At 43.8% G+C, this 18,314-nt stretch overlaps 2 protein-coding genes across 2 annotated transcripts; one reads left to right on the top strand and one right to left on the bottom strand.

Moving 5' to 3' along the window:
- Nucleotides 1–131: 131 nt before the first annotated feature.
- LOC307245376 (zinc finger CCHC domain-containing protein 24-like) lies at nt 132–13,222 on the top strand. The gene is made up of 4 exons (XM_080020931.1): nt 132–1,186; nt 2,478–2,678; nt 11,251–11,415; nt 12,213–13,222. Exons 1-4 carry the CDS (start codon nt 977–979, stop codon nt 12,324–12,326), a joined length of 690 nt encoding a protein of 229 aa, XP_079877057.1. The 5' UTR covers nt 132–976; the 3' UTR covers nt 12,327–13,222.
- Nucleotides 13,223–13,965: 743 nt separating this feature from the next.
- Nucleotides 13,966–17,144, bottom strand: ppifb (peptidylprolyl isomerase Fb). The gene is made up of 6 exons (XM_080021867.1): nt 16,902–17,144; nt 16,255–16,285; nt 15,381–15,469; nt 15,150–15,246; nt 14,536–14,611; nt 13,966–14,437 (listed from the first exon to the last, which is right to left on the bottom strand). Exons 1-6 carry the CDS (start codon nt 17,127–17,129, stop codon nt 14,302–14,304), a joined length of 657 nt encoding a protein of 218 aa, XP_079877993.1. The 5' UTR covers nt 17,130–17,144; the 3' UTR covers nt 13,966–14,301.
- Between the last annotated feature and the right edge of the window lie 1,170 nt (nt 17,145–18,314).

Raw genomic sequence — 18,314 nt, forward strand, 5'->3', positions numbered from 1 at the left:
AATAATAATAAATAATAATGATATAATATAGTATTTTCATGTCCCTTCTTGCAACATCTAACTGAATGTGCCGGTCCATTGGGATACACGTGACGTTATTTAACAATATTAACACATTTCGATTTGTTTGTTTTAACGTATCTCTGTTTTTTATTTTTTGTTTTTTTTTTTATCTTCCAATCATTTTGATCGTTTTTTCCATCCAACCTCCAACGGTAATGGCGAGTGTTCGGCACCAGGTGACAGCACAACGCTCTGCATGGGGCCGCAATGCAGTAACGGTTCATTGGTGGTTCCTCACTGGCCTCTAATTATCGGACACATATTTTCAGATTTATCTTTTTTTTTTTTTGCCACGACTTGAAGATTGAATTTTTAGCTTTGCCTCCCTTTTCATTTATTTATTTTTTTCATTTTTCCGTTATCATTTGATATGTATTTAGTGTTTGATGTGCTAGTGTGAAGCCATGTTTATGATCACAATCCTATGGTTTTTGTTGAACGTTATTGAAAAACGCGACCTTCTCAGACAAACGCGTGGCGAGATAATGGAGACGTTAAGTTGACTTCCTCCTCCTTTTCATTACCACGGTCCGGTTGGACCTCCTATTCGGGCATGACGCAGCCCGGGGCAGCAGAGTGTGCGATGAGATGTGTAGTCCCCATCCACACACACACACACACACGTACACACGCACACACGCAACCACGCACACACCGACCGAGGGTCTGAGATCTGTGACTGCCACAGCCCGTCTGCCCGGTCATGGTCCTCCTGCGGTCCTCCCCGCCCCACAGCCCAGGACCCGGGACCCCCAGGGTCCCATAGCGCGCCTCGGGTGGGAAGCCGGGACCGGGAGAGGACGTGCGATGACACAAAGGGTCTTTCGGTGACTTTTTCTTTTTGGTGATCCGAGAGGCGCATTTCTCCAAAAACAAAACAAAACGAAACAAAAAAAAAAAAAAGAAACCCAAGATGATGTCCGCCATAGACGCCGGTGCAACTGTGTACCAGTATCCCAACCAGCTGCTGAACTGGGTGTGCATGTCCCTGCAGGAGTCCCAGTTCAGCTCCCTGGACGCCTTCAGACCCGGGTCCGAGTCCCAGAGTGATCCGAGTGAGCGCCCTGCAGCCGATCTGACCTCCGCAAACTGTCTCAGCAGCTTCTTGCAACTCAAGACTGAGGTAGAACACCATTTGCAACGAATTTGTTTATCGGAAAGTTATCATCTGAAGACTATGCACATGATTTATGCATTTTTTTCATGTTATCCCCTAATCATTATCAGATGACTTGTTTCGTGCCATGCTATTTCTGCAGACCTCACCTGCATACCTCCACCAGAGTGGTTTTGCAAATATGTTTTTTTTTTTGTGGTCTGGTTTAGTGCCTGTATGTGTTCAGGGTGTTATGCAGCTGAAAAGGGTTTTCCACAAAAATGTTTCAAAGTTGTATGTAAATATTATGAATCAGTCCCCAAAAACCTACGACTCAGACTCATAAAATTATTATATATTAAAATGTTCGCACAAAAAAATGTAATTTACATCAATTCACAGTTGTGGAAGAAGTTTTCATCTAGATTCAAGATTTTTTTTTTTTATTTGTCACATACATATACATACTTTCATACATATATGCAGTGAAATGTAATGTAACTAGTTTAATTATGTAAAAGTACCTAAAAAATACCTTGACCAGTAAAAGTTAAAAGTACCACATTTCCACTTCTACTTAAGTAGTTGATTTTAAATGTACTTAAAGTATTTAAAGTAAAAGTACTTGTCATATCCAGTGCCATGATAGAACACTCTGTAATAATAATAATAATAAATAAGTACTACTGCAGCTTTTTCCCTGTAGGTGAGTGCTCATGCTCTGATCCTGATAAGTTTTTTGTATCTGTACCTTCTACTCGACTACATTTCTAACACGGTCCTGTTACTTTTTTTTTATTTATTTTTTATTCAGGAGGTATATGATTTATTTATTCCTAAAGAATAAATAAATCATATAGAAGGTACAGATATTTTTGCTTTCGCGGAGTAAAAGCAAAACAGTCTCGGAAATCGGAAAATACTGAAGTGAGTACAGATGCTGGAAATGATTTACTTAAGAGCAGTGATAGGGTACTTACGTGATGAAGTTACTTTTCCGGTTCCACAGTGGGTCCGGCTCCCCAACACGTTCTCCCACGGTACCATAGAGCCCGTCTCCCGCTCAAAGACAACGATGGCGATTGTGCCTCCCAACCGGGAAAAACGCGTGAGACAATGGCGTTTTGTTCAGAAAAGCAAATGGACGTTATTTGCTCCCAGCACGCAGCGGAACACGGAACGGACGGTGGCCTACGAGGGGGACGGGGTTCGATGGAGGGACGCCCTCGGAGGGACAGTCTCCCTCAGGGCAGCACCGACACCCCTACTTACTCACATCTAACCATTCATTGTGTGTCTTGTTTTTTGGGCGCCACAGGCCCTGAACAAAAACCCCTACGAGCGATCCTCGCCGTACGGGTCCCTCAACAATATTGCGGAGGGCCTCAGCTCCTTGACGGACCACTTCTCCGAGCTCTCCCTGTCCTCCCACGCGCGCAAAGCCAGCAAGCGGCCGCCGCCCAACTACCTGTGCCACCTTTGCTTCAATAAAGGACACTACATCAAGGACTGCCCCCAGGTGAGCCGTGTGCAGCACATAACAATACCAATAAAGGTATAACGGAAGGTGTTCACAGCGCGGGGGGCCCCGCCGAATCCTGCAGCCGCCAAATGTTTAGAAATACACGGGGACTCTCGAATATATTTTCAGTTTCAAGGTCCCTCGCCACTGTGGCGTCAACTGACAGATTAGATATCGCGACACAAAATCAAAACTTCATCGGCTAATATCTCAGACGTTCCTCACCTAATCCCTTCGCTTTTTTTTTTTGGTAGAATTGTTCAGGCACAACCAAAATCTGGTGTTATTCGGTGTAATGGTTCCTCGTGGAAGAGGATTATTACTGATTTTTCGCGATTGGTATTCCCGGCGAGGCATGAAAATAAAATGAAAATGTCGTGACCAAAAAAACCACACATTTTCCGGGCAATAAAGACGTTGAGATTCCCCGAACATGTCGTGCACGCGGGCGATAAATATTTTCGGCGCCCTCCATCCCTCTCGCAGTCGGAAGACTTTGTTCATCACTTCATTTATTGGTTCTTTCAATCCTCATTAGCTGTGACAATTTTAAGACCAAAATCCCTCTTTTCTCCGCACGTAGCCGAGTTATCCTCCGTACGGCTGTAGGCTGGTAATGGACAACAGATGGTGGATGAGATCGCTGAGCCTTAATGAAAGATGATGGGTTTTTCTGTGAAACCAGGCAAGAGCTCCGCTTTAAAACGGGGTGGAGGAGGGGGAGGGATATCGCCGCAAATTGATATACAGCCGGAGCTGCCCATTGATCACTTTCGCCAGGAAATGCCCGACACTCGCCCAACGCGGTGGGGATGGATCGAATGACTGACGGGATCGAATGTTTGTCGGGAGCTGGACGCAGCCCAGGTAGCCAGGAGCAAAGCCATGGTTTCGTTCCGTTTGTTTGGGTTGTTTCCCAACGCCTGTCCTGGTTACGTTTTTTTCCGCATTTTTTTGTCGTCATTTCGCGATCGCCCGGTTTGCTCGTTCTGTTCCGTTTCGACGTGGAGGGGGAAGCCTGCGGACGGCCCGAGTGAGAACAGGGTCCGCGGAAAAAGAGTGTCCGTCCCGGGCCTCCGTACGTGACCCTCTCGTTTGGAGTAGAGCTGCAGCGGGGGGGTGGGGGGGGGGGATCGGCCGCGGAGACAGAGGAACCGCGGGACGTGGCCTCGCACGGTCGCCTCTGTGCCGCGGGGGGGGGGGCACGCCCTGATAACTCCCAGTTAGCGTCTTTGATGGCGCAACACGGGAGAAACAGCCGTAGGATCCTGTTCATTAGTACGTGCGTACATGTGCCGTTTCAAAGTGGTAATCCTGTTGGAAAAAATATTTTGCAGAATGCCCTGTTTCCTAATTAACAGTGAAGAGGAAAAGGTTTTTGGTCTCAACCAAATGTATTATCTTGTACAAGGGCCGGTTGTACAAGGGTTTGGACCAGACGTGTGCTTAAGGGCAGCTCTCTGGGATCAATAGTTTATTTTGGGGAGTCAGAGAATACGTGGTCAGTTTGGCGTCACAGATTCGTACGTGTTCCAGATAAGGCAAACCCTGTGACGGTCGAAGGAATGAATGACTGTACAGTTTATCTCTTCAGATAGTTCACAGTGCAGACTGTCTGCGGGAATTAACACTGTGTGCTGATATGTGATTACACAGATTTAGATATGTTGTCACACACACACAACTTCATATGGTCATGGTTACATAACATAGCAAAGTAATTCATAAAAATTCCCATCAAATCCGTAAAATTATTTTGGGAAAAAAAAAAATCCCATATTTGATATTTCTTCTAATTATGTACCTGGCACTTTATAAGAAACGGCTATTCAATGTATTTGTGTTATGGGGGTGCTACTATATACGCTGTTTCAATACTACGATTGGGCACAACACAGTGAAAGGCAGCCACTGTGAATTTTACACAGCGGTGTAGTTAGTTGTCGTCAGTGAAGTGTCGATATGGGTGAACGGTCACGAAAAAGAACAGCACCCTCGGACGGAGAATATATCACCGTTAACCTCCGGTTCAGATCAGAAGAATATGATCGTCTTGGAGCGAAGACAAGCATAAACACAGATGTTTGAGTAAAAAAAACAAAAACAACAAAAAAAAACGCTGCAGTTTTATATGGAATTCTGGGACTTAAAGAGTGTAATCCACCCAACGGAGAAAATGTTATGGATTACCACTTTAATATCAGTGAAAACAACAAAATGTACACGTAACGACGAGGCCCACGTCCAAGCAAAGAATGTTTACACACAACGTCCAAGGCGCTAATAAAGATCCTGTTCTCCGGAGTCGAGTTCCTTGAAGATGCCAAGGGATTACTTGCAGATATTTACAATTCCCTTTAAAGGCGCCGCCGGTTTAAAATGCGCCAAATCTGGGAACATTTACTCGGCGCTCTGCATTATTTGCCTTTAATGCGTCGTAGCGAGGCGATTTCAGATGCTGTTGTTTGTTGTCCGGATTTCGGACTATTAGTGGCAATTCAATGAACAAACTGAAGAACAAACTCCTTTTTGTTCTTGTTGGTCTTCATCGAGGCTATTTGTCGTGTGATAAGGTCATTCATAATAGCGTGCTCGTATCAGTGTTGGCTTAAACACTATACATTGTACATTACAGGCCAATTTTTTTTTTCGGCAAGTACATTTTCACATGCAAGGAATTTGTCGTGGCAAGTATTGGTGCATTTCTGTACAGACAATTAGTATAAAAATAGCTTAGGTGTTTGAAAAAACAAAAATAATAGACAGACAGACAGACAGATAGATAGATAGATAGATAGATAGATAGATAGATAGATCGATAGATAGATACAATAAACTGGTACTGGACAGTGGACAGGATGCCTTTAAAATCTGACGATATTGAAGCTCTATTCACAAAACCTACACATTGTATTTAGCAAATCACAACATCTTCCCCCCCTTCCCCACATAAAACCCTATGTTTCCTCCTGCTCTGACCGCCCCTCTGCCCGTTGGAGCCGCTGAACTGCGTTACCGTGAAGTGGAACACACCAGTGCCAGTGACGGCACGGTGGGAAGGGCTCCGGCTAAATCCATGTTGTTTCTCTGAAAAAGGGGGGTCGTGGAGCCGAAGGTCGGGAAGTCAGGCCGTATTGTTGCGCCGGCCCAGACGCACTCGTGCACTCATCCTTGTCCCTGGCTCCCCGGCCGCGCGCGAGGGCCCCCCGGCGGCCGCGCTGCCCGTCGGGGGCCTCATTTATTTTTGAAAGGGCGCCATATTGGTCACCTACCCGGAGAGGCCTGGGCCCAAAACAAGACAAGGCGTGTTCTGGCATGTTTTGGGGAACACACATAGCAGAGGAAATGAGAATCCGCTGCGATATTTGGAGTTTAATAAAGTTTGAGTGGAGGGACGATGATAAGGAGATGGAGCGATGAGTGGGGAAAGGATGGATGTGCCGATGAGTGATCGAATGCACGATTAAAAATAAGACTTACTGACATACATGCATTGCTTAGGTTTGACCTTAACGCCGGCTTTACACCGAATCCATCACGTCTACGTAATAATGACGTTATTAAAGAGGACCTATTGTGCTTTGCCTTATTTTCTGTCATTCATACACCTATATATATATATATATATATATATATATATATATAATGTTCAGTGGGATGTTCATATTAGACGTGGCCAAAGGGTCAAATAATGAGGTAAACTAATGACAAAGTTATCACTGTGAACAAAACACTCTGAAAGACCTATATTAACATGTGTAAAAATTATCATAATAGGTCCCCTCAAACCCTCCCCTCCACCATCAATAAATCTCTTTTTTATTTATAAGTGAATTGTGCTCATTTTTTAATTTATTTTTTTCGCACTTTGCAAACACCATATAAAGCAGGTTTTGAACTCTCATTCATGGAAAATGGGAAATGTCCAGCCGACCAAACTACTACCTGTTGTACTGTAAAAAACACGCTCTTCATATTTTGCGACAGGAAACCCAGACGCGGTTCATCCGACGGCGGCTAAGGGGGAGGAACCGACTGTCGCATGCGTTTTCGGATTCGGTGTGAAGCCGGCTCTTGCGGCCGGTAAACCACGATTCCAACCTTAATCTTCTCGATGGAAATGGACAATGTACGCGTAATGGAATGCACACCTTCATTGCCCGCCTGGGAAATCTGGGCCCTCTTATTGTTGCCGCTGATAAATCTTTTATCTGCTCTGGGTGAGGGGGTTATGTTGCTTTTGGCCGGATCCTCGTAGGGTCGGGAGGACGAGCAGGACAGAGGAAACACTGGAATGCGGGGCAGCTCGGGCTCCAACGCTCGCCATACAGTCTTGTGGACAGAGGGCGAAAGAATGTTTTCTTCTGTGATTCTGACATATTTGGTGGACGGCGCGTTCGGACCAAAGCACAAAGGGAGAGCGGGATCCGGACGAGTAGGACCAACTGTCTGTGACCCAGAGTGCCGTCACACCCTCCATCCCATGTTTTCGCATTGTGACTGACTAATCAAACTAGTTTACGATCGTACTTTGGCTCCCCCCCCCCAAAAAAAACAAAAAACCCTTTCAAATTTCCTTTAAAATTCCCATTCCAACAGTGTCAGTAACATTTCTGTAGACTTGGAGAAGCACCACTGGAGCTTCAAGGCGTGGCGTCGTCAAACTCGTCCCTCACTGTGAGTGATTTTCGTTTCCCCCCTACATAATTCTGTGACGCACTGAGGAGGAAATAGAGGGAATAATAAAAGGCCGCCGCCGCGCAGAACCGACGGATTCATTTGGCTGAGGAGGGCGGAACGGGCCGGTTAATGAAGGGCGGATGACGCTCTCTTTAACGGATGCGTAACGACGCCCGTTTATGAGAAAATGCTGCTGCCGTGTTCAAATTTAAAAAAAAAGTTAAGAAAAAAAAAAAAAAAACACTTGAGTACGTCCATCTGGCAGTGAGTGTCGTGATAACAATGCAAAGAACACCCTCCGGCACCGGTTGGTAACTGGACGGTTAATGAAATAGGGACATAAAACACCAGCGCCAAGGGATCCCCCCCGGGGGAATCCATCCCAAAAAAAAAGAAGAAACACCCGATGAGTGATCCCTGGGAACCAGAACCTGCCGGCGCTCGGAGAAGCCTTTTCTCTTTTGATAACCCCCCCCCCCCCCCTTCCCTTCCCTTCTGGAATCTCGCTCAGGAGCTACTTTTGGAATAAAGCAGGGAATTCTGGGGCGCTCGCCGGCCCACCTGCCCCTGTCACTCTCGGTCCAAGGGAAACACAACGCCGGGGTACAGCTGCGCAAGTCGTCAAGGCCTTCCGCCGCCAAGACTTTGGAGGCCGCGGTCCCAGCGAGCGCTCCGTGGGCCGGCATCATCGTTCATTTCCCCTTGATCGACAAGCCATGTTCTGTAAAGTCCACTCACTCGCTGCTCCACGCTCCCTGATGACGGTGTGTGTGTGTGTGTGTGTGTGTGTGTGTGTGTGTGTGTGTGTGTGTGTGTGTGTGTGTGTGTGTCTGTGTGTGCGCGTGCCTGACAGAGTGTCATGGAAGGCGCGAGGACTACACCCTCGACATAGTGAGTGAAGAGCATGTTGTCATTTATTTCACTTGTTTCCCCTCGCGGAAACACTTTCGTTTTTCGACGTTTTTACTTTCTGGGAAATAAGGAAACGCCATTGTGTCGGGATGGACAATCGGAACGGAATATTCCACAGAGTCGTGTCGTGAAAAAAAAAAAAGAAAGAAAGAGAAGGACGGAGTTTCCGTATTGATATAAAACATGGAGGCAGCCACAGATGGATATTTTTTGGTGACATTTGAAACGGCTTTTCAGCTTCCGAACGGATGCTATCTATTTCGCTTTGACAGTCTTCGCTAATGAAATGCATCTCAAACGGACGCCAATGTGTTTCCCTGTCCAGATTACTTCACCCCCCTGCGCCCCGGCGTCCCTCTGGACACATGCAGCTCACAAAAGTCAGTGTGTAAGACTGACATTCCCCAAGCCTGGAGGTGTCCAGCTTGTTGCCTGTTATCTGGTCTTCATCCCTGGAAACAGCTGGGATTGGGGGCAGTGCTGAGGGGGTGGGTGTCCAGCCCCAAATAAAACCCAAACCTTGCGAGGGAGAGCGGCCTGTTAGTGTGAAGTAATCAACGGGATCTGGGGACGGGGACGGGGGGGGGGGAGTGGTCTTCTCGTGTTCTGCAGGATGGGAATTTGCAAAGGAGGGAATGACAGAGAGAGAGGTGGGGTGTTCTCCATTGTTTATCCTGATGGTTTCCAGATGATGGCAGAGGGAGTCTCTCTCTCGCTCTCTCTCTCTCTCTCTCTCTGATTTAAGACACAGAGTCGTTGATTTGAGGCCCAGTTTAAAGTGTTCAACGTGACGTTGCAAAGACAAAAAATACCCATGAAGACACCATAAAGCAGCTTTTCTATTCCTCACGGTGAAAGATCTTCATTAACACAAATTTGTGTGTGTGTGTGTGTGTGCGTGTGTTTTTTCCCCCTCTTAAAAGGCTTAAATATCATGCATTAAAAATCATTTTTCAAATTAAATCTTTATCTGGCTGCAAAATTAGAAACCTTATGCCTTTTTTTTTTCTTTTTTTAAATGAATTCATAAAAAAATATATATATATATTAAATTTTCTCATTTACATCACACTTTCTGTCTCTTTTCTGGAAAATATATTAGATTAGATTAAATTCAATTCAGTTTTTTCATCAGTGCTCAGTGCGAGTGCTCCAGTGGAAACTCTGCCGCGTGCCGTGCCCTGCGTGGCCTTCGCAGACGACATGCTCGGTTTGTTTTGCTTGCTCTGCAAAGTGAAAGCCTGCTTCCTCCTCCAGGAAGGAGATGCTCTGTGTGCCCCCCCCCCCCCAAAAAAAAGTGGCCATGAGAGGGAAGGGCGACTCCCCCTCCCCCATGCACAGCGCCCCGCGGTGACGCCGCACCGCCAATACAAACCCTGAGCGCCGCCTCGCCAGAGCATCCACCAAAACTGTGGGATTTGGTTCCCTTTAAAAGAAAAAAAAAGGTGACGACAGGCGATTTACTCATTAGTGAACTTCAGATATTTAAGACGTCGCTTAGATCTTCAGTGCGCGGTGCGTTCCGACTATTACGGCCAGTTGAGTTCTGGGCTCCGCGTCCTACTTTTCCAGACGGGCTGCTTCTTCTAATTCAAAGCGCTCTCGTCAGGACAATTCCTTTACGACGGCTTTAGGGTTTTTCGTCTTGTTACACAAGTTGCAGGGTTCATCTGGGTTTAATTTCCTCCCCACCACGCTCCCCGTGCCCGGATTGGCGGGCGGGGGTCAGCTGGGAGGGATGACTGAGGGCCCGAGGTATTTGCCCTGCCGTTGGTCCCTGCAAGGGCCCGGGGCCTCCTTTTGAGCCCCCAGGGAGCACATCTGGGGGGCGGGGGGTGGGGGTGGGGGTCCACTACTAACAAAAACTTTCAAATCTCCTGTATGTATATATACTGTATATAATATGTCTCATGAATGAATTCCATTTAGAATCACAGCTCTGATCTGGCCGTGCCTCTGTGAAACACCACAGGAATTTTGGCCATTATCTTTGGGAAGGTTTTCAAGATACCTAACAGTGTAGTTGGAATGGTAAAGTATCACTCCACACTTATTATTATTATTTTTTTTTTTTAAAGCAGATTTATGGAAATGATCCCCCTGACTCCACAATTATTCATTTAGTGTTTCCCAATCCGGAATATTCCAAGTTTTCAGAGAAAATTTGCTGTTTTCCACCCTGCAATGATAAAACAAATATCAAATATGAACTCATACTTTTTCTAATAGATGGCCTTCTTCTTATGTAAAGCACTTTGAGTTGCATGTTGTGTATGAAAGGGGCTATAAACAATATTATTATTATGGTTATTATATTTTGAAGTAATCCACAAACTTGACCTGGGACACGAGTAAAACACAACACAATACAATACAATGCAATACGATGCAATACGATGCACTGCGATACAATACAAGCTGCAACAGCCCCCTTGAGTCCCAACGGGCTGGGTATTGTCTACAGTGGAACTTTCAAAATGCATCTTACAAATGAATAATACCTTTACTAATGAGTCAATCAATGTAATAATCTATTTTAATATAGAAGGGTTCCCAAGCTTTTGCACAGGTCCCTTCCCCTTTGTTTTTTTATTTTTTATTATGAAGAGACGGCTTGGCTTCTGTTGTCTTAGATAGTCATTGTATATTGCGTTTTGACCAGGGGTGCCAAAACCTTCCCATTACAGCTATAGTTTCATGTATGTAAATGGGTTCCTTTTGAGTGCAAATTGTTCTATATTTATATATATCAAAATTGATTTTAAACCAATTAATTAATTAATTTATATTTTTTACATTCATTTTATTTACGTGCGTAATCTGGTTCAGCTTTACATCAGAATAATTAATAATAACGTGAATAACCAGAATAAGAAGATATTTTCGAATTGTAAATATTTCAATCTTTTTTTTGACTCCCTCAGCCAGTTGAGTCCACACGGTTCATTCACCATTTCCCCCGTTTCTGTATTTTCAGGCTCGGCCCAAAGGAGAGGGCCTGACTCCGTACCAAGGGAAGAAGAGGTGTTTCGGAGAATACAAATGCCCAAAGTGCAAACGGAAGTGGATGAGTGGGAACTCCTGGGCCAACATGGGACAGGAGTGCATCAAATGCCACATCAACGTTTACCCTCACAAGCAGGTAACCCGAGGACGAGCCATACAGACAGTGAAACAATAAACAATGAAACAATAACACCCAGCACGGTGCACAGTGTTCCACCACCCGCTCGGCTCGTGCGGCGGAAAAGTGTCTGGAGAAGCTTCACGACACAAAACCCGACAAACTGATTTATATTTTGCTGCTTCTCATTTGGCCTGAGGAGGCACGAGATCGTCCTCATGTTTCCTCTTTGGCTCATAGTAACCTCCTCTCCTTTTTAAATATTGGAATAAAAATGTCCATCTCTTAGTCCATACCGGTGGTTTCTCAGGTGAGAAACTCAGGATCCGTGCATATTTCCTTAATCCTGCTTCACGCTGAACACGACAAGCGACGCACTGGGTGTGAAGCCGGCTTTGGTACGTTAAGTCACGACCCAAACGTCATTTAGGATTTCAACCGTTATTCTTTCGTTTATTTCATCAAACGAGTGGTGCAGCGATCCGTGCCGTTAAAAAAAACCCCAAAGCCAACGAAGAAATGAGAAGTAACAAGTAAGAAAAAGGTGACGATAATTGGGAAAATGAAGGAGTCGCAAGATATAGTTTTACTTCGACACGATTAAAAAAAAAAAAAAAAAAAAAAAGGAACAATAAACCAGTGCATTCCTTTCGCCTGGCTTTGATGAAGCGGACATACACATCCCGTTCGCTCGGGGCGGCCCCGTTTTGGGACCGGGACCCACCGGTTGAGGAAACCCCCCCACAAACAGACAGTATAAACTGATGTGATATTCAAGCTGAAACTCACGCCTGACGCTGTGCCTTTCCCTCCAGCGTCCCCTGGAGAAACCCGACGGGCTGGATGTGTCGGACCAGAGCAAAGAGCATCCGCAGCATCTGTGCGAGAAGTGCAAAGTCCTGGGCTACTACTGCCGCCGCGTCCAGTAGCGCTGGCTCTTATTCCCAAAAGCTTATACCCACGTCTTTGTTTGCTTTCAGGTAAACTGTATTTTAATCTTACATTTAAATGTTTCTTATATCTAGTAACGTGCCTGATGTGATACAATGCCGGAAGAAACGCGTTTTTGTTTTTCAGTTGATCCCTGACCTTTATGTGAACACGTCTCATCGTTCTAATCGTTTTTTGTTTTTTTTTGTTTGTTTTTTTAAATATGAATCTGTCGTGCAACTCATCAACTGTGAAGGAAGAAATGTTGCTGCGTCGCTCTCTCTTCTTGTATCCAAGGCTTTTTATATATACATACATATATATATATATATATGTATAATGATTTATAAAACTGATATTTTCTTCAAGAAAGTGTATGTATATTTCAGAAATAACTTGAAAGAAACATAAAATCGCTGTATAAAATAAAAAAAAAACTTTACTTAGTATATATATATATATATATATATATATATACACATATTAAAGTCAATCTGTTTAATTATTAGCTTTGTAGGATAGTAGGCCGCGTCATTTCGGTATGTATTATATTTTATAGTTCCGTACTAACAACTTTTGCACACAATGTGACTTTTCTTATCGAGCGTGTGCACCTAACCTTTTTAAAAATTCTTGATAAATAGGAACTAAGTATAAATCATAGCTGATTCAGCACACTCGAACAGGACTTATCTGTGTGTTTTTCAGAGAATCCAATTCACACCGCCTGGGTCATGTGTGCAATTTTTTGCTTTAAAATGAAAGTTTTTCTGATCGTAAAATGAAAAATGTCAGAGAAATATCGAGACTACGTCTAAGTCTAACAACTCTTTGGAATTGTTGTCTTTGTGACTTTGCCTTAAGTGCCTAACAATGACTAACCTTTCAAAGGGATTTCCTCATTTGACATTTGGAGGAATATTTATATTAAAATCTATTGAAAAACAGTGAGTGTGGTGTTAATCTTTTTCCCTCGGGTAAGAATCGGGATTGAGTGGAGACGGCAACACCCTCATTTTTAATAAGATTGATCAAGCGTCAAACCACTTAAAAACAGGATTAATTCTCGCCGAATCAATTTGTTGGCTAGGAATGTAATAAAATATGACCCCGAATACAGCATTCAACATTAAGAACGGACAATTCTGGTCCCACGGGAGAGAAAAAACAAAAACTAACCAAATATGGATTCTACTTCTTCTGACCAGAAAGGCAACGATTAAAAGAAAAAAAAAAAGGAAGAGCAATGAGTTTTGAGTGCAAGGAGATGACTCAGCAGAACAGGAGGCACCGGAGGAGCTCCCATTCCTCCGCTGGGATGATAAAGCCCCGTTCGGGGGTTTTAATGTTGTTTGTTAAAATGATATTTTCGTCAAAACCGGTCGGGGGAAGGGTAATTTAATTTCCCCCTCTTAAGAGATTTTTTTTTCCCTGTTTGTTTTTGCGGTCGAACCGCAAGTTAAGTTAATTTTCCTCCGGGAGATTCCCGCGCCGTGGGAACCCTTGACCGAGTCAGGTGATCGACGCAGAGACACATTACATAACCGCAAAGCTGGAATTAAGCGAGGCTTTTGGAGGTAGAGGAGCGTAAAAGAAATCATACCAATCACACCACGAAGCGAGTCGTATTCAAGCAACTGTCATTAGAAAATATTTTATTTTAAGTGGTGAAATGTCACATTTGCCAACACTATGAAAGTTTTAAGAATCTTAGTTAAATGTTAGAATACAGTGGCTACTTTGATCTTATCATGGAAGTTCACATTTGAATAGTTTGACGTGGGGCTGACGATTCAGTTCTCGCTGATCGTGAGCTACTGAAAATGCCTTAACACAACAGTGATGTGCCACGCGGAGCGCTAATGCTCCATCCCTGATCAACACAGATGAACACAGACACAAAAACACCAATTACGTCACATTTGGGGGGCGCCGAGCGCCGCCGCGGGACGAGTCACATTTGAAAAGACGTTTCTACTTGAGCTCCCCGCAGTCGGTGACGGTGATCCTCTTAGACGTGCGACCGGTGCGAGACCCGAACGACTCCACTTTCCTCACCACCTCCATTCCCTCCTTGACGCTGCCGAAAACCACGTGCTTGTCGTCCAGCCTGGACGGACGACGATGAAAGGGACACGGTTACAGTCGTGGTTAAGGGTGTGGAACCCACATGCTGTACAAGGGTTTGTCGGTGTGGAGGGGACGTACCATTCTGTTCTGGCCGTGCAAATGAAGAATTGAGATCCATTGGTGTTGGAGCCGGCGTTTGCCATGGATAATACCCCTATGGCGGATGTGACATTTTGAGGCCTCAGGAGATTTATTTTATTTATTTTAATGCTCACACATGTACAATGAAGCGATAAGTGGATGGATTCAAAGTGACAAATAAATATATATACCAGCAAGGCCTAATAATTATATCTAACTAAAAAGGCCAAGCTAAATTTTTACTCATATTTTATTCATTCATTCATTCATTCATTCATTCATTCATATATATATATATATATATATATATATATATATATATATATATATATATATATATATATATATATATATATATATATATAAAATCTCCCCCAAAGAAATATACAGCATAATACTGCCACCTGCTGGCAAAGAGAAAACATTGCAGTTTTGTGTCGCAACTAATTTCACACACAATAATCCAAATGTAAAGAATTAACCCAATTGCAGTGAGTTGAAAATGATAAGCAATCAGACGGACACCACTGTAATGTCTAGCAAGGAGGAAAATGTCCCCAAAGATCGATGAACTCCAACTCTAATACCACCGTAACAAAGTGCCACGTTACCAGGTCCAGTGTGCTTCAGCTTGAAGTTTTCGTCTGGAAACTTCCAGCCGTAGATGGATTTTCCTCCGGTTCCGTTATGGTTGGTAAAATCCCCTCCCTTCAACACAACGCACATGGGTCGTAGGAGTTTAATAGGGAAGAAAAACAGAATTTTGTTTGTGATATTCATCAACATGTTGTACATGTCACTATGGTTTTTGGGAGGATGTTCCTCCGTTATCGATAACTGACCTGGCACATGAACTGTGGAATCACCCGGTGGAAAATCGAGCCCTTGTAGCCAAAGCCCTGCTCCCCGGTGCAGAGCGCTCTGAAGTTTTCTACGGGACGGAGCAGAGATGAGTACGGAAGAGTACAACAATACATATTCTATCACTCAGGGTTCCCACTCTCGTCAAGAAATCCTTTTTCAGGACATTTTTTCGTGCATTGATATTAAAGACCCCGACCAATCAAGAGGGGTTTTCCACTTATTTCAATTTTTCCTTTACATCCCGACTGTTTTGTTGGATTTGTAACGCTCTCCTATACATTTTTATAAATTATGGTAGTACTGTTATACCATATTCATCTATATATGTATATTTACTTACCCCTCCCATTACACGGTAGGGGTTTCCAAACGTTTCTATGGCAAGGCAAATAACAACGATAACATTTCGCGTAAACCTTGCTGACAAATCTCCGAACAAAAATTCACTTCATTAGGGAGGGGGAATTTGGACTTTGTGAAATAAATAAATAAATAAACAAACAAATAAAATAAACACACTACTAAAATAAAAACAACAGACAATAAAAATATATATGACTTGTCTGTGGACAATTCCTCCAAGGACCACTAGGGGGTCCGATACCTGTAACGTATTTCAATATTTTGTGGCGAGCGCTGACGGGAGCAGCCGAAAGAAGGAGACACCAATAAAAACCTTCCCGGGACAACTCTGGTTTTCCAGGTTTTCCGGGAACTTCCGTGGCAATTCTGATCATGGCCCAGGACCTCTCCACGGAACCACATTTACGAGCATTTCGGGTTTTCCGGGCCCGCGTGGGAAGCCTGTGGTTAAAGAGCCCCGTAAAGTACAGCGCGTACTCCCCACGTCACCTGCTGTTTTAGGCACAACGTCGGCGTTGAGCTGCGGGAGAGAAAACAACACAAACTCCCCTCAGACACTTCACTCAGTCCCCGAGGGAAACGGCGCCGCGACCGCAGCAGACATTAAAAGCGCCGGCGACGATAATAAGAGTCGCAAGGATGAGTAAATACACATGTGCAATAAACCCGCGAAGTGACGACAAAAGATCGGATATATTGGCAGTATGCACCGAGCCTAAACATACGCAAGAAACTACAGCAATACATCCACGATTCAAGGGTCAAATATTGGAAATGAGTGCAAGTCTGGCTGGGGGGAACGCATGCATCATGGCGCGACTGAAGGAGCAGGGAGGCACTGGGTTTATATCATACATTTATAGTATATTGTTATGCATTTAAAATCTATTATACATGTACAATATATTATACATATACAACACATTGTACATAAACAATACATTATTGTACATATATAATTGGACATTTATAATGTATTAATGTAATATATAATATATTATACATTTATAACATATTATTAGACACTTATAATATATTATGAGACATTTATAATACATTATTGTGCAAGTATAATATATTATCATACGTTTACAATATATTATTCCTTTTGTTTTTACTTTCTCCCGACTCCTCACCTCGAAGGTGACCCGTCCCAACGGCTCGTTGTCCGCAGCCAGGTCAAAGAACACCGTGGGGTTGCCGTTGGCCGCGGCGGCGCCGCCGCTGCACAGTCGCGCCGCCGTGAAGGCCAGCGAACACAGCCTGATCCGGGGGGATAGGAGCAACATTTTGCGAAGCACCGGCCGCGCAGCTCCGGGGGCTGGAAGGTCTGTCACGCCGCGCTGGGGGGGGAGCTTCCGCATGGACGGCGCGTCCAGGAAGTTGTTCGCGTTCACGCGGAAGTTGAAACGACGTCGGTTTGTCGTTGTTATCGCGAGAATCACAGCTGCGTTGCATGCGTATGTACGCAGCGCTGCCTTCATGTATTATTATTATTATTATTATTATTATTATTATTATTATTATTATTATTGTTATTGTTATTATTGTTATTATTGTTATTTTGTATTTTTCATACATATGGGAATGTGTAACTACGGAAGTCCCGAAGGGCAAGCTCAAGTTCAGGTTCAAGTTCAAGAGATTATAAGCAAGAAAGCGTACGAATACTAAAGGTATCGATTAATTCGTGACCTTTCTTTCTCACTGACGAGTGGAGCAGTGACATTGATTTTTTCTTTGTTTCGTTGTTTCTGTAACATATTTGTGTTTCCTTCACCTCGGCAAAAGCTGCGGCTTCATAATAATCGTCGACTTGCCACTACGGAAGCCTGTGTGTGTCAAATGGAAACGCGACGTTCTTTGGTTGATTAGTAGTACTCACTGGGACTCCACTGTTTCTAACCCCCCTCGTGTTCGTTTTTTAACATTTAAATGTAAATCCAACTGTTTCGCAAGCTGACAGAAAACCTGTTGGAAACGTTTTGTTGTCAAAGTAAAGCGTACTTAACGTTGCACATAAGTGTGAATCGCTAAAAGGGAATTCTTACGATATTGAAATGAAGTGGAGTAAAAACATTCAGCGCCGTGAAGTTGAATCGCTCCAAAAAAAAAAAAAAGGTTAATAAAAACAACAACATCTGGTGAAGTAATAACGGCATTTAGATGAAAGTGCTCCAGTACTCCCTGCCTCTGCAAATATCCCTGATTGCAGGACTACAAACTGGCAAAAATGACAAAACCACAGCAGCATACAGGTATCATCTGAATACATATTTATTAGATAAATATTAGGTTGTCACATCATCTAACTACATACAGTTCTGCAAGACTAAAAATCACAATTAGTTCCTTTTATTTTCTGACCAGTTTATATGAAATGATTGTACATACAATGTACAAACATAGAGACAATGGCCACATTTGCATGAATCACTTTAGATTGTACCGTTTGCCCCCCGCCCGCCCAACCGCTTATAATATCAAAAAATTTGTACAAACTATGGATTTGGTTACAATCTTCCGGACCCGCCCCTCCCTTCGCCCCC

This window comes from Zeus faber (assembly GCF_960531495.2).
Source record: "Zeus faber genome assembly, chromosome: 20".
Taxonomy (NCBI): domain Eukaryota; kingdom Metazoa; phylum Chordata; class Actinopteri; order Zeiformes; family Zeidae; genus Zeus; species Zeus faber.